The sequence below is a fragment of the Zootoca vivipara genome, chromosome 2, assembly GCF_963506605.1.
Source record: "Zootoca vivipara chromosome 2, rZooViv1.1, whole genome shotgun sequence".
In the NCBI taxonomy this organism is placed as follows: Eukaryota; Metazoa; Chordata; class Lepidosauria; order Squamata; family Lacertidae; genus Zootoca; species Zootoca vivipara.
This window is the reverse complement of record NC_083277.1, coordinates 83,463,208-83,480,513: the sequence shown is the minus strand read 5'-3', so window position 1 is coordinate 83,480,513 and position 17,306 is coordinate 83,463,208. Positions and strand designations below refer to the sequence as shown.

The following is a 17,306-nucleotide window of genomic DNA, read 5'->3' as shown; positions in this document are numbered from 1 at the left end:
ACCTCGGTTTATGAATTTTCGGTTTATGAACGCCGCGGACACATCTGGAACGGATTAATTCATTTTCCATTACTTTCAATGGGAAAGTTTGCTTCAGTTTATGAACGCTTCAGTTTATGAACAGACTTCCGGAACCAATTACACCCATGCTTCAGTTTATGAACGCTTCAGTTTAAGTACTCCGCGGACCCGTCTGGAACGGATTAATCCACTTTCCATTACTTTCAATGGGAAAGTTTGCTTCAGTTTATGAACGCTTACTCCGCGGACCATCTGGAACGGATTAATTCACTTTCCATTACTTTCAATGGGAAAGTTCGCTTCAGTTTATGAACGCTTCAGTTTATGAACAGACTTCTGGAACCAATTGTGTTCATAAACCGAGGTACCACTGTAGTAGCTTCTGTTCCCAGATACACTGTTAACTTCCTCTGTGCCTCTTTGCTTGCATTGCCTCTTACATCTTTCACAGGGCTATGTCCAAACTTTAGTAGCTGTATGGATTTTGTGCTAGGAGACACCATCATGCTGTGGACTTGAAACTCTGTCTTGCCTACTGAGTCTCCTACCTTACTGTAACTACCTCTGTTGCCTGACCAGAATCGCACTGTGGCCACAAAATGCTGTCTGGATCGTTCACTTCTCTGCTTATATAAAGCTTGAGTTTTAAAGTGTAGACTTAGTCCTTAACATATTGGAGGCTATCTGACCAAAAGCCTTGCTTTCAAGTGAGCAGAGCTCTCTTTCGAGCAAAAGGAAGGCTCAGTTCTGTTTCCAGCCCTTCCATGAATTGGATCCAAGGTCTCTTGGGTTCCGTTCTTAATTCTAGCACTGACTTCCTGGGTAAATGTTAGCAGAAGAGGGGTAGGTAGCTAATGTGGTAGTGGGGGGTGGAGGAGGCTCTGATAGATAGTGTGCAATATTTGGATATGGAGCACCATGATTCCCAAGTCTTAAAACTATAGGCTGGAAAGGGGAGGAAGTGTTGCAGTAAGCACAGATGGGGTGTTCTGCAGTAAAGCAGTGAAACATTGGGGCAGTCTGGATTTTGGGGCTGTGTTAGCAAGCTTCAAATTTTATTCTGGACACAGACTCCAGCACATTAAAACCTCAGCTTTCATTTCCCTAAAATCAAGTTTCTAATTCTTAATGTCACAGTTATGCTCTGAAAGCATGTCCGTAATGTCTTACAGAAATCTCAGAAGCCAAAGGAGAAGCGAAAGATTTTTAGTAACCCAGGCTTCGGTTTTCTGCATAGCTCTCTTTGCCTGTTCAAAGCAAGTAAATACATGCAAATCTGTGTACTTTGTATGATCTATACAGCTCATAGAATTCAGGTTACCTTGGTGCAGAATCTTGATTTTAAGCACAGGCTCCACCCACATAGCCCTGGCTTAGTTTACTGTGGAGGAAGACCGAGAGTGCAGCAGGGGCAGAAAGTTCCAAGTTCTGTTGCTCGTTAGTGGGGACATTTTGAGGATGATGGTGGGGAAGTTGAAAGAATGAGTGCAGTTCTTCAATGCTGATTCCTCAGGGTCAACTTCCTTCTGATTTTAAACCCTCTTGCCCCCTGCTGGACTCAACTCTGTGTCCACTTTGTTTGGCTTACTCCACTATAGAGGAGAAATTAAAAGATTGCATCCCACGATTGTTTCTATCTTCAGTCATCCTACCAGGCAAGATATGCTCCCAGCAGCCTTCGATTCCTCACTGGGCTTTCGGCATCCTATTCTCGCAAATAGCATAATCAGATGCAAGAACAGTCACTAGCATGCTATCAGGAAGTTGGGAGTTGAGTTGAGTTGAATGAAAGAGAATCTTGCTGAAGGTGATTGTGTTCACCTTCCCGTCTCTGCCTACAAATGTGCTTGATCTGTGTGCCTGGTTTATAATGCAAAGGGCCAGCTGGGATGACATAGTCTTGTAGCAGGTGACTTTATGGTGATAGGCTAGTGTACAATTGCTTTATGCTATTGGCCTGTATTTCCTTTCATGTAAACTGTCCTTTTACTATTGGAGTTAACAGAACTAAATCAAACGAGTCTGCCTTTTCCCTACTAGACAATGCTACCTTATTCTAATGGCTGAAGCTAATTTTTCCACAGTGTCACTAAGATAACATGGATTGCCAGCTCTGTGGACATCATTCCTCTGTATATCATTCCTCCCAAGGTGGACAACTTTATCTGCAACCTCTTGCTGGTACAGAACATTTCTCTGTAAAGTGTAGGGAATTAGCTAAAGCAATGAAGCAAAATAGGACACGTAGCCATTTCCTGTCACGGGTGATTAGAAAGCCCCTTATTCCCATGTGCCTTGGCTAAAGCACCTCCTTCCCTGTCCACCGCTGTACATCTGTGTGATATTGAAGTTGCCACTTTGAAAAACGTTTTTGGACCAATTTCATACCTGCTCACTCTGGTCTCCTTCCTAATGTGCTGTATTCTGTATACAGCTTGAGCTGTAGGATGATGGAAATTCACCATTAGATTAAACTCATTTGAATCAATGAAGAGGTTGATGCCTAATGTGCTGTATTCTGTATACAGCTTGAGCTGTAGGATGATGGAAATTCACCATTAGATTAAACTCATTTGAATCAATGAAGAGGTTGATGCCTAATCTGTAAAGACTTCGTCCATGTTGCAGGTCTATAAATTATTAAGCCCTCCTGCTGTGATACCTCTACTGCATGGCACACATCATGTTTTGGCAGTTATCAGCAATGGGTGTCCAGAAGTTTCTTTGCGTCTTTTTTTTTCCTTTTTGCATATGACTTACTAAAGGAAAAACACAGAATTCATCAATAGCTTAATGCACCCAGCTAATCCATGGTGGGCCACCTTTTGGAGTGAGTCATAAATGGCTTGAACTGGTTGTGCCAATAAGACATAGTTGCTACTGGTATGGCGGCTTACAAGAGAGGGCAGTACTTTGCACCTGTAAGAGCTGCATAGAGGGAATTTCAGCAGGTGTGCTACATCCCTATTAGCATTTCTTCCACTGTGCAACTATTAAGGATGTTGGACCACAGTCCTGTTTTTCAGCAGCTCTGCTACCTACTTTCCCACCACTGAAGTGAAGCCAAGTTACCGTATGTGTGTGAAGCTTTCATCTTCCTGCCTACTTAAAACTCTGCAGGACATTTCCAGTAGGCCGGAGAATGAAAGCTTCAATAACCAGTATCCATACTGTGAAAAGGTTTAGGGGAAGGTAGGATGGCTAGACCACCTTTGTCCTTTATGCTCTGGGGACCACATGACTTACCTTTTATGTCCCTTATTAGTGTGAAGCCACCTTTTGTCATGGAGCCCATTGCAAGAGGTTCTCCCCCCCCCTTTTTTTTTCTTTTATCCTCAGAATCCAGCAAAGGTGAAAAAGTCAAGATCTGCCTCTGCTTGCTTTAAGGGATGATGGTGCTTCTAGACAGGCGCTTAATTCTGCAAAGTGAGTCATTCACCGGTAACAGGTTATTTTTAGCATCAGATTTTCTACAGAATTTTTAAACCTTGATTAAGTGAGGGATCAAAATGCAGGCTGGCATTTTGATGCCATTGACGACGTGTGGATGTTGCAAAAAAAAGAAAGAAAGAAAAACTCAACCCTTGAATGCATGAGCAGCATCAATTCCACAGTAAACACCACCTGGCAACACTCTTACTAAAGCTGAATGGGAGAAGAAAATGCTGAAGCAGTGAAGAACTAGATTGAACAACTACTACTGTGGCTGCTTACTGAGAAAAGGCAAGCGCTTGTTGGGAGTATAGATGTGAGTCCAGATTGGAACAATTCAACAAGCATTGCATGGTGTGAACAAAGCTTGACAGCTTTGGTAAGAGGAATGAAAAATCACGAAACCTATTATTCACTGGAGGTTCTTCAGATAACCTCAGGGTGCCTCCTCATGTGGAAGGGGAATGAATGGTTATGAAGGGCTTTCTGGGAACTCCCCACCACCCATGGCCAGTGCCACCCTTCAGATCCTTTTCTCCTTATTCTGGAGCAGGATGATGCCTTGTCCTCCCCTCCCCCCACCCTCAAAAAGGGCTCTTGACTGGTAATTAACTGTAGCAGGTACTGGTGCCACAGAGGCAATGGGAGTCTCTCGGCTTTACAGATATGGAGCAGCACATGTAGTAGAAAGTTGCAAGTATTTTGAAATACAAAGAAAGAGTGGTCAAGCAGCTAAAAAGTTTGGAAACATACAAACACTGTCGTACACAATATATTTCCACACGAGAACAGTTGCTTGGGGAGGTTTTTTTGTGCCTGTAAGGATATTCCCCATCACATTTTGCGTCTCTCCCATCATACCCCATAGGACAATTTGTTTTCAAGTGCTAACTCGGGTCAGCAAACTTTTTCAGCAGGGGGCCGGTCCACTGTCCCTCAGACCTTGTGGGGGGGGGGCGGACTATATTTTTTGGGGGAAATAATGAATGAATTCCTATGCCCCACAAATAACCCAGAGATGCATTTTAAATAAAAGGACACGTTCTACTCATGTAAAAACAGGCAGGCCCCACAAATAACGCAGAGATGTATTTTAAATAAAAGGACACATTCTACTCAGGTAAAAACACGCTAATTCCTGGACCGTCCGTAGGCCGGATTTAGAAGGCGATTGGGCCGGATCTGGCTACTCTGATAGCTGCACTCTCACCACTGATAGCTGCATGTTACCTATGCAAACAAACACTACAAGGGTGCCAACCAGCATGCATCACATGCGCAGAGCATCATAAGCACATGAACAATGCCTGCTGGGGTGCATGGCCCTGGTCATGAGTTTAGCTCCATGTCTGCCTTTTCCCACTTCTGCCTTCCTGCTGTATCCCAGGATAGTTGCTGTTGTTTTAATTAGACCTGTTACCTAAACAGGAAGTTGATACATCATTGAGACAATAGAGTTGGCCCTTTGCTGTAAATTTCTACCTGTGGCTAGAGGAATCGATCTCTCATTACTTAGAGCCAATCTTGGTGCCACACATCAAGACGTGGAAGTAACGAAGCCTCTCTGTTCTGACTTTTAAAGAGAAAAGCAACTTCAGAGAGGATTTTCAGCAGGTGGAGGAAATGTTGCCACTTCTTCATTCCAAATGAGGGGCTCCCATCATGGAGTTCCAAACATGTATTTATCCTTGCAAGCACACCTGGATTCTAGGAGGAGCTGCAGCTGATTGGGGCTGTAATGGCTGAGCTGATTGCAGCAAAGAAAGACTGGGTGGGGAAAAGAAATTCAACACTTCCTTCCCCCGGTGCTCTATACTGCCTCCCCCTAAAGCAACTTGTTGCTTTTAAAATCTCTATGCGCCACAGTTTTATTGCATACATTTGTATGAATGTTTACGTAGGCCATTAGTGGTTAAGGTGAAGCTGATAACTCTCAAGTCCTGGCTATGAACCTTTGGGAAGCTGCAGTGCATACAAACAGACCATGAAGGTATTTGTCATATTGTTCAGAGAGAACTTCCCTTTTTTATAATTCAGCTATTAGGTGGTGCTGGGTGAAGCTATTCTGCTTTTAGTGCCAGAACAGTAGGATGCAGAGCATGTAAAGGTGTGACTGAAGGATTCAGGATTTCCGAGCCTTCTTCCATACAATAATATGTGCTGTTCAGCCACGGCAGGGACAATATGTTGACACTCAAAGGAGAAAACAGGTTTCTTAGCTGTGCACTTGCATTCTTGAAGAGTTGTCCACATGCAGCCACACTTCTTGCCTTTCTCATCACTATGATTGTGTCACCTGTTCTGGATTCTGAAATGAGGAGGAGGAAGCCCTGCCTGGGTAGAACATGTTGCCACCAGAGGTGGCAAAAGGCTATTGGCTGGGATGTCCCCCCTCCAGGTGAACCCTGATGGTCATAGCTTTCTAGAAAAGTCCAAGTTGGCGAAGTCTGGGGCCATCACAGTTATAACCTTAGCAGACTGTGGACTACTCTCAGTATCTGCTACAGGTACGTCTCAATTTTCTTCTACAGGTTCCCAACCCACACAAAGATATATACTGCTCCATAATCCTACAGAGATGGAGTGGGCAAGTGGGAGCGGCAGGAGGCTGCAAAGAAACCAGAAGCCTATGCAGGCCTATTGATCTAACTCTATGGTTGAGAGCAGTTGAACATAGAATGTTAGGATGTCAGTTAAAAACACCCATCTCAAAGGGAGGGAGGGCATTGTCCTCTTCAGGCTTCTGACACCTTGTAGTGAGTATTGCAGAAGGGGGCAGGCATTAACATTGGGGGATTTGCATATTTTGTTTATTTCCAATACTTATAGCCTGCTTTCCCCCACCACAATCACTAAAACAATCCATCAGTCTGAATAATTAAGTGCTAAAAAACAAACCATAGATAGCACAAACAACTTAAAATGCCTGCTGAAGAAGTTTGTTGAGAGACAAACCGTTCCTCTCAACCACGGGGGACTACTAATGGAGACACACACACCCCGGAAAGATCACAGTGATATCTCCAGAATATAAGAAATAAGGCAGTGTCAGATTTAGGACAATACAGGTAGTTCCCCCGAGCCAAGAGGGCACAAAATTGAGAAGATCCATTTGGAGGGGCCCAATTTTGGCCTCACACAGGGTGCCATGTTACCAAAGCTTACCAATGTCTGCCCCTAAGTAAGGATATCCTGAACCCAAGTTGTTAGGGGCCTTGTCAGTTAATACCTGGCCCATTAATGTATAGGCAGCCAGTACAAACTTTTCAGCACTGGAATTATGTGCTGGTGGTAATAGTTTGTCCCCACCAACAGTCTAGCCACAGCTGCAGCTTCTGGACAAGGTCCAAGGGTAGCTCCACACAGAGTGCATTGCAGTAATCAAGTACCGAGGTGGATTATGAAGACAGAGCACAGCCATCATAGGTGGCAGCCATTGACAACCTTATCTATTAATTATTGCTCCTTTAACAGCTGTATGAAAGGCAACAATTCAACTGGTGAACCATTTACTAGTATAAAAATACGATGATAGGAAGCAGTTCCTACCTGTTTGCTGCTCTGATTGCTTTATTTTGCTGCCTGCCAGCAGGGAGAAATGGCAGTCTCTGTGTGAGGCCCTATACCCTATCAACTTTTGTCCCACTCACCTTTTTGGCCTGGCTCACCACTCCCAATGCAAAGGGGTGTGCATGTAAAGGTAAAGGGACCCCTGACCATTAGGTCCAGTCGTGACCGACTCTGGGGTTGCGTGCTCATCTCGCATTATTGGCCGAGGGAGCCGGCGTATAGCTTCCAGGTCATGTGGCCAGCATGACAAAGTCGCTTCTGGCAAACCAGAGCAGCACATGGAAACGCCGTTTACCTTCCCGCTGTAGCGGTTCCTATTTACTTGCATTTTGACGTGCTTTCAAACTGCTAGGTTGGCAGGAGCTGGGACCAAGCAACGGGAGCTCACCCCGTCACAGGGATTCAAACCGCCGACCTTCTGATCAGCAAGCCCTAGCTCAGTGGTTTAACCACAGCGCCACCTGGGTCCCATTTGTGCATGTAAAGGCAGGCATTAAATGGCAGCAGACGAACAAATACACTCTATGACAATTCAAGCATAATGTAAATGCTTGCAAAATGGCCTACCATAGCAACAGTGATAATTGGTGACGACAGAATCATCTGAGTAAATGAGCACTTGCACCAGGACAGGAAACCATTGTCTCAATTCAGACCCAAATGAATAGAATTCAACTTTTTAATTAGTTTCAGTTGAGCACTTTCATGATAGAGCTTTCCTCCCAAGTCCCAGAATTGTCATTTAAAGGTGTGTTCTGCTGTGGAGACTAATACCTGAGTTTATTTACAAACTAATAGGTAAAGGCAGACCACACAAAGATGCCAACAAAGCAAATGCCATGGTACCCACATCAGATTTCCAGAGATGCACCCAGAGATGCTTAAGCAGCCCCAAACCTCAGCTGAGCCTTCTCCCTGTGTGTCTCCCCTGACCTCAGGCTAACCTCAGCCCACCTCCTTTGTTCCCTTTCCCAGACACAGATTAGATTAGAGGAGAGAGATAAGGATGCATTTGGCCAAAATGACTCTCGCCTATCTCCCCCAGCTAGCTCCTCATTGTGTGCCATTTACCTGTAATTTCCCTAACAAATGAAGGGCTCCACCACTTGTCCACCAACAATCAGAAAGTTCCCAACAGTCCATGTAACCGTCTATTAACCCTCTCATGACCAAGCCCCAATCTTACAACAGCAGCTATAAAATGTCCAGGTGTGAGTCTTTCAGGCATCTAGGGTCATACAGCAACACAGGTAAAGTGTTATAGAAGGTGGGCTGTGGGAACAGAAAAAGGTATTCTTCCACCTGAGGTTCACCCCCATCGGAGACCTACAAAGCTCCTTGTTTCATTCTGGCTAGGCAAGGACTCCAGGTGAAGGGTGGGGGAATAAACTGAAACATTTTCTTGCAGTCCCCATGTTGTTTAGTCATGCCCGACTCTTCGTGACCCCATGGACCAGAGCACACCAGGCACTCCTGTCTTCCACTGCCTCCCGCAGTTTGGTCAGACTCATGTTCATAGCTTCAAGAACACTGTCCAACCATCTCGTCCTCTGTCGTCCCCTTCTCCTTGTGCCCTCAATCTTTCCCAACATCAGGGTCTTTTCCAGGGAATCTTCTCTTCTCATTAGGTGGCCAAAGTATTGGAGCCTCAGCTTCAGGATCTGTCCTTCCAGTGAGCACTCAGGGCTGATTTCCTTCAGAATGAATAGGTTTGTTCTTCTTGCAGTCCATGGGACTCTCAAGAGTCTCCTCCAGCACCATAATTCAAAAGCATCAATTCTTCGGCGATCAGCCTCCTTTATGGTCCAGCTCTCACTTCCATACATCACTATGTCCAGAGTCGCCTGGAGAGCATAAGGGGAGCCCTGCTAGATCATACTGAAGGCCTATCTATCTGCATCCTCTTTCCCACAGTGGTCAACTAAATGCCTAAAGAAAGCCCACAAGCATCACCTGAGCAGCCTGGTTCCCCAGGAACTAGTATTTGAAAGCATTCTGCCTCTGGTGCTGGAACCATCAAAGCTCAGAGCCATGGGCAGCCTGATCCTGAATTTGTCTGATATTGATCTCAGTCTGCATCTGTAGGCAACTGGAGCTCCTCTTAATTCTTTTTATAGACTGAATTGTTTTTAATTGTTTTTCTTTATATATGGAACTGTTTTTTTGTTTTTGCACGTTTATTGTTTTACGCTCATAAATGTTTTAATAATAGTGTGCTTTATTCTTGTAAGCCGTCCTGGGACCTTATCGTAAAGGGAGGGTGAGAAATCTCTAACAAATGAAATATAAAGGATCCCAATTTAAAGCCATGTTGATTTCAAGACCCAATTTATATTATGAATTTTTGGAATTAGCCTGGGATAACGGATCGAGAATAAAATTTAGAATGAGTGATTTAGAAGAAGAAGAATATTGATAAGATTTAGAAGTGCTAAATTAGTTATAAAGAGAAACGTAGAAGGGAGGACAGGAGGAAGTCTATAGAGATAAAGAATTGCATTTGAACAAAATAGTATTATATAAAGTTAAATGTTGATGTTATTAGTGTTCAATGGTGTTTATGAATTGCTATAATTTTGCTCTTTTTTCTTTTTTCTTTTTATTATTGTTGTATTTTTTCTTTTTATTGTTACTTCTTTTTGTCTTAATATAAAATCAATAAAAATATTAAAATAATAATAATAATAAAGCCATGTTGCATGTCTGCCCGCATATCTTTTGTAAGATACCCATAATAAAAATGCCAAATGTCTAACCCATTTGTAACACTACTAGATGTTCAGAACAGTACACAGGTTCTACATACTGAGACAAGGCATATAGCCACATGTCACCCAGTGAACTTCATGAGGGGAGCAGGGCTTGAACACAGGGCTCTATACCTCACTGGCTTTAACAGGGGAGCTTGGGCAAAGAAACCTAAAACCCTTTTGGGAATGGGTAAGCTGTCCTGACACTTAACTGTCTTTCTTCCTTTCTCTTGGCAGATTCCCTGAGGCTGCTCATTGAAGATGGCTGGCAAGCAAGGGTACAGTTGTCTCTCTGATGGCTCACTGGATGTTCCCTCTTCCAGCCCTGAAGGCACCCTGAGCCTCAGTCCTCACAGCCCTGGGCTCTGCCTGATCTCCACGCCCACAGCAGAGACCCACTGGCTGAGCAGCGCCCCACCCCAGCCAGAGTCGCCTGGAGAAATGAATGTAACTCTGGAGAAACTCCTGGCTCCCATTACGGAAAAGCTCAAGTATTTGCTGAAGAAAGCAGAGGACTTCCAGACGTACCTGCTGTACAGGTGGCAAGGGGCTGAGTTGGGGCTGGGGAGGAGGTGGGCAGCCTTTGGGCAATCTGGGCAGGCCACATGTTTGCTGGGGAGAGACTTTGATTAGGGGAAATACCTGGAGTGACCTGAAAAACACACAGGGCTTATTGAGCCATTCTTTAGTTGATGGGCTGCTTGGGAGGGAAGTTTCCATACTACTGTACATTATTGCCAGAGAGAGAGAGAGCAAGCGAAGGGGCTGTCCGGTCTAGTTTTACAGCTGGACGGTGCCAGAATCCTCAAGTCAGCCCTGGGTTGTTGCCATGATGCACATACCCAGTAGTGGAATATGCAGTGTGGGTCTAGCATGTGCACAGCAAAAAGAGGGGCTTGGAAGGCAAAGCAGAGAGAGTCGCTGCATTTCTTCCCTGTGTGGTGACCATATTGTGGGCCTCCTATTTCCAGCAGAGACAGAATGCAGAAGGAGCAATTTGCCAAAGCCATGCCCACGTTCCTGCAGATGTGCCAGCCTTACTTCCACTACCTGGAATCCACAGCGCGAAGCTGCACTCCTTATTTAAGACCCCCACAGGAACCAGTGCGGAGGCGTGTGAGTCTGGGACAAGGAGGGAAATCCCCATAGAGGTGGGAGGCACATTCGCTCAATCTAAACTGGTTCAAAAAGCTTACATGACATTCTGTTTGCACCTTTGCAGAACTGATCTGAAAAGGCCAAAAAAGGGGGGGCTCTATGGAAGAAGTGCTTGGAATCAAAAGGCTACTATCTTTGGCTCTCGAAAAGGAACTGAAATTAACGTTAAAAGTCTCATTTGAATCAGGGCTCCCTCCTCCCCTTCACAATCAAACTTTATTGTATGGCTTTGCACCTGAATTTTCTAGCCAGCATCCAGCCCATCCTTGGCCAATGCCCTTCCCTTTCTTCTTCACAATCATAGAGTCTTTTTTTCTACTTAAAATAATAAAAAAATCCCATATTACTCATTGAAGCAATTGTGCAAATAGATTGGTTTTTTCCATTACAAGTGTGTGTAGTTTGGGAAGAAGAAATCTATGGAAACAAGTTATTTCAGGGTGAAGTGGGCAATCAGTGAAATCAGAAGAGCGTTAGGATGGAATTCAATGTAGCACTAAGTAGTTCCATCAAGACAGATTTCTCCTTGTGCCATGGGACATTCTCTCCTGCTGCACCTGCTAAATCTGTTCTAGGTGTTTCACCAACCCTGCAGAGCAGATTTGGAGAGGGTACAGGCTGCATGTGGGGGAAGGAAACCCTGCTGTGCAAGCATAAATCCCTGGCTGATTGGACTTGTTAACAGAATACCACCCATAGTTTTGGTATAACTATAACTCTGATTTCTATGCTGGGCTTTTAGAAAGGAAGGAATCTAGCAGATTCTTTGCTAAACACAATATATATTAAATGGGAAAAGGTAATATGACCTTAGAACGTGATATTTGATTCCTACATACACAAAGAGCAGATATAGCTCAGACCCCCAATACAATCTGGAGGAATACACTTCAATACAAGGGCTTTTAATGTGTGATATTCTGTTTGTTTGTTTGTTGTTTTGTTGTGTTTTTGTTAAATGCTGCCCAGAGTGTTTGGGGCAACCCAGTCAAATGGGCAGGGTAAAAATAATTTTTATTTTTATTTATTTATTATTATTAAAGGTCAGCAACTTGGTTGGTCAAAGATCTGAGGCAGACTAAAGAGATGAACAGCCGAGTCTCTCACCCACTTTATTGTCTGTTGTCAGCAAACTCATAGCTGACCAAGGGTGAAATTTTGCTGGACTTAGTTGTGTTTCCCACCCTCTGTGCTTCTGGCAGATACCCATCCATTGTGTAAGGATGGCTCTTGGGACAAGGGATAGGGCTTTCTCAGTAGCTGCACCATTGGAACAGCTTGCCTCATGAAGTCTAGAAGACCTCCTTCTCCTCTCTGGCAGCCTTCTGTTTTCGTTTAGGCAGGCTGAAGGTTGAAGTGCCTTTTACTGAAGACTGACTTTGATCAGCCATGCCTGTCTCTGTTACTGTATTTTATTTTTACATTCATGTGTGTTATTGTATTTTTCTGCTGTGATTATAATTACTATACACTGCCTTGAATATATGCATTAAAAAGGTAGACATATACCTTTATAATAATTAAAATAAGCAAATCCAGGTATGAAGAGCTTGGCTGGCACAGAACATTTCACCCTTAGGGGCATGTCCGGGATTTTCCGGACGTATGCAACCAGAAGGACAGAGGTCTCATCTCTCACTTCCCACTGCTCAAGAACTTGCCCTTTCAAGCCTTTGGGGAACTTCCAGAGCACCCATCCCAATTTGCTTGCAAGGAGGTTAGATGATGTTGTGTCAAATCCCACACACTCCAGAGCATTTCGCCTGTCACTTTCCTTACTGCAAAAAGTCTAAACTTTTGGGGAAGTGGATTTGTTGTGCCCAAACTCCCAATCAGCTAAGATTGTGCATCTTGAATTTGCAATTCTGCACTTTCCCCCACAGCTCCTGGAGATCTCCCAGCAGTTGGCCTGCCAGCTTGAGCAACTGGTGCTGATGTATGCTTCTTTCAGCTTTGTCTCTTTAGAAGACACTGACCCATTCAGGTAGGAGACTGTCTCAAAGACTTGCATGTGCCCAAGTGTGGCACAAGTGGCCCCAGAGTGCTACGAGGAGCAGGTTGCTCTGGAATTGGTGCCTGCTAGTCACTAGAGTTTAGCTCTTCCAACCATTTTGTTTCTCCCCTTGCTGGCTTTTAGTACTGTTTTATTAGTTCTATGCTGCTTTTGTTAATTTTTGAGCTAGTGCTGCTTGATGGTTTTAATTGATAGGTTTTATTTGAATGTTGTTGATTTCATCTCATGAGCTGCCCAGAGGCACATGCTTAATTGGACAGGGCTGTATTTGGTGTTCCCTGTCTGCTAGCACAAAGGTTCTTGCATTAGGGAATGGGTAAGTTTTCATTTTACGCACCAGAGAAATCCAATGCAGTTGCATTAGCGGAAAGTCATTGCACAACAGATTGTGCAATCTATTGTGCAACAAAGTTGCCAGCAACCTGCTTATGCATTCAGTTACACAGCAATACTCTACTGGCGTAAAACATAAAACATTTCACCAGTGGAACAACTATACTGCTAAGTGGCTTTCACTTAGGTCTACGTTGGATCCAACCTGCAGTCTATAAATGCCAAAAAATAATATTAATTTTTAAATAATAGAATGCACAGCATTGGAATATATCGGCTCTCTGCATACCATGAAGATTCAGTCCAAAGGCAGGAGGAGATTCTTTGTACCAATAAGGTCTTCCAGTTAGATTTTTTTTCCCCAAGACAGAAAGTAGCAGATTTAAAAATGAAGTCCCTTTCAAAATATATTAAATATTATTATTTTTTACATTGTCATCCCACATCTCTCCCCAATTGTTTAGCTTTGGGTTTCAATTTCCAGCAAATATATTTCAAACCCAACATTCAGTTATAGCAATCTAGCTTTATATTTGCAAATTATCTAGAAAACTGGTACTTTTTAAGTGGAAAATGTAATCATTAGCTTTTTGCATGTGTTTTGTAAGTTATGTGCTCTATATCCGATCTCATGCACAGCTGCTCTTACCTGTCTGTCAATCACTACCAGTGTCTCATGCTTCTTCTGTGGAAAGTTTTGGCTGAATGAGTTGCGACAAGTTTCCATCTTCCGATATTGCATCTCAGCACCCTACACAGCTTCCCATATTCCCCGCAACCTCTATAAGAAAATGCGCTGGAACCTCGATATTTTGGAAGGCTCTGCTTGCCGGAATCAAACACCCCGGACAGAATAGTGAGTTGCAGGACACCCTGGAGATATGGGGTGTAGGTGGAGGGGACCTGAATGGAGAGCCATATCTGGCACTGACCCACCCCTCTCCCCCCACCTTATTCCTCTGCTCCACTACTTCAAGGCTACTTGATGCAGGTCTTGGTGTGGTTTTATTCCACTGCCACTTTCCTGAGGCTTGCTTGACTGGCCATCCCCATTCTTCACTGCCTAACTGCAACCTTGTCCTTCTGTTGTAGCTACTTCCTGTGCTTCCGGGATACAGGAGATGAGACAACAGTGAAGATGCAGAAGCTCTGGTCCATTGGACGCTGGGTGCCTTTAGATCCTGACAGTGACCACAGCTCCGATGTGCTCTCCTGGTAAGCATGCAGCAGGGAAGTGCTGTCTAGAACAGCGGTGGGCTGACTTGAGTCTTGTGTGGTCTACCAATGCACTTTCTTTTTACAAAGCAATATCATATACCGTACTCAAGATCTCCTAACAATTAAGACAGCGGGTGCACCAAAGCTTTCAATAACCTACCTGAACCCGTTGGGGGCAATAGGCAGAAAGACAACCTGTTCTTCTCTTTTTAGTACTTGTTGGTAAAGCAGATCACTTCCTTTCAGGCTTTCCTTCCTTCCTGCTTCTTCAAGTATGAATCGGAGCCAATAGATTAACACTATCCCATGCTATCTTGGCCACATTTAAAACACTTATCTTCAACCAGCAGTCTTGCCAGACTATTTCTTTCTGCACACCACTGTAATATATTTACCAAACTCCGACAAATGACTAAACTTTAGGTCGACACGAGCTAACTTCAGGACGTGCCTTTCAGAAATCATGGGCTTCACTGTTTGATTCTTTTAAACACTTTTGGCAAAGATGCTCAGCTGTGGCATCTGACATCATTTCCCTATTTTAAGCTTTGAAAGTGAAGCAGACACATACACTATGAAAAATACACTTGTGTATTCCTGTCTGCACTGTCTTTGGCACGCGCCCAGACATGTAACAGGAAGTTATTCAGGAAGAACGTTAAACCAGGGATCACAACTGTTCCAAATTCTAACACAGTTGAAATTCTGAGGCATTTCTGCATTGTGGGATATAGCTTGAAATGTGTGTATGGCAAGCAGCTTCTCTCTTATCTGATGAGTGGGTTGGAACTTCCCACACATTTTTACTATGGTAAATACAAGTGCAGCTGATGCCTGGCACTTGATTCAATATTATGACTGAAGACTGATGCCTGAATGCTGGTTTGTGCTTTCTGGAAGAATGAATGCAAAGAAACAAGCATGAAAATAAAAACACCACCACAAATCACCACAAATCGAACACTTAATTTCCTCTTGCTTCTGGGAAAAGATGTACTCGCAAGGGGGCCAGGGCACATTCTGACAGTGGCAAATGTGGAATGTAGCTTAGTCATAGCTGTGTCTGCTGAAGTGCAAGGTGACATGCAGGGTGAAGGTATTCCAGGTGCCCTTCAGATATTTTGGACTACAAGTACCTTCGGCCCAGCCAGCATAGCCAATGGTCAGGGATGATGGGAGTTGTAGTCCGAAGTATCAGAAGGGGACCACATTGGCTTCTCCTGTGGCTTTATACATGCCTTCCTGTAGCCAGTAGGATTGCCACCTACTGGTTGTCCCGTATTTCAATGTAAAATGTTTATGTCCTGTATTTCAGGCCTTTCTCTCTCTCTCTCTCCTCTCTCTCTCTCTGCCAAGTTAGGGATCCTCTCCAAATGCATGGGCTTTAAAGGGTGTTTGAAGGGTCATGTATTTAAGCTCAAATTTGTGTTTGTATGTGTAACAAATTCCAGAGGGGCCATCCTGTTAGGCTGCAATAGACTGTAACGGATTGCTTTGAAGTCACTTCAGCACCAGATGGAAATAATAATAATGCCCCCTCCCACAACCCTGCATTTTGTCAGAACAAAAGTGGCAACCCTGTGTAGCCATGCTGTAGTGACTGCTCATTAAAACCAGGGGGTTGGACTTACCTGGATGTTTAGGTATTTATATCAACCATTTATGTACCACTGAATCACAATTGTGGTATACAGGAGCCCAAAACAATAAAAGCAGTGATGAGATCGAACTAATTTCAAATGACGTTAAAAATAGCACGGATGCCAGGAATGCTGCCACCCCCTTTACCTTTTGTTCCCACAGGGTCTTGTGCCGCCAGCCCATGGGGGATTACCAGCAGCTCCTGACAATTGGATTTGAGGAACCCTCCCACACGCTTGCCACGGACCTCTTGGTGCAGATGCTCAGTGCTCAGAGCGCCGGTCTGCTGAACCGCGAGTCCTCCTGCTGGGTGAGCTCAGGGGAGCAGGTGCAGTGAAAAACGTACCTTCATGGTATGCCACCAAGGGGCAGCCCACTGCCTCCTGTCACCACCAGTGCCACATATGTGGCATAAGATGCTACCCTCACATTAGGCACAGTGAGGCCATGCTAGATATTGGCATGCAGATATGCCAGTTTAGGATTTTGACAACTTTTTGTGTTGAAGTTGACAAATTTTGAGGTCCCCCCCTTCCCAATGTTAATCCTCTTGTGCTTGCACTGCTTGCAATGAGATGTGAGTGATATTTTTTGAACAAGAATATACTTGCCTGCCCTTCTGCTGGCTTGCTGTGACTGGCCACTGAACAGGAACAACCCACTTTGAGATAAGCCATATCACCAAAGTACTGAGGCTCTCATGCGCCTCCTTACAAGGTGCAGCAGGATAGAGCTGGAAGTCACATTTGCCTTTGAATTCCCTGTTTCCCTCTGAGCTCTAGTCACTTGTGGCTTAAGGCAGGTCAAAGTATCTGAAATACCTAAGTGCGGACATCTAGAAAGCTTTTTGTTTTTAAAACGTCTGTATAGCTTCCTTAATAAAGAAGTGGTGACTATTTTCAGGCTCGACTTTACTGACGTGTGGAACTTTTCTCAGAAGTAGAAGGGTGCTGGAGACGATCAGATTCAATCTCCTTTCACCTTTCAGCTCCAGTTTTGGCAATTCATTTTGACAATGTTTAGGGTGGTGCACAAAATTAGAAAGCTGTCTAAATAAATATTTAGAACAGATCTAGAACATGATCTAGTTAACATAAGAGAACAAGAAATAGGCTAAAAAAATCAGCAGAAATATATGTTCAAACACTTGACAATATAAATATGCCTGC

General features: G+C 44.0%; 1 protein-coding gene across 1 annotated transcript; it reads left to right on the top strand.

The window, feature by feature from the left end:
- Positions 1-2,750: 2,750 nt before the first annotated feature.
- On the top strand, positions 2,751-16,614 carry C2H19orf67 (chromosome 2 C19orf67 homolog). The gene is made up of 7 exons (XM_035104826.2): positions 2,751-3,447; positions 10,011-10,312; positions 10,745-10,889; positions 12,815-12,915; positions 13,949-14,134; positions 14,371-14,493; positions 16,300-16,614. The coding sequence occupies exons 2-7, from the start codon at positions 10,035-10,037 to the stop codon at positions 16,472-16,474; spliced, it is 1,008 nt and encodes a 335-aa protein (XP_034960717.1). The 5' UTR covers positions 2,751-3,447; positions 10,011-10,034; the 3' UTR covers positions 16,475-16,614.
- Positions 16,615-17,306: the final 692 nt, after the last annotated feature.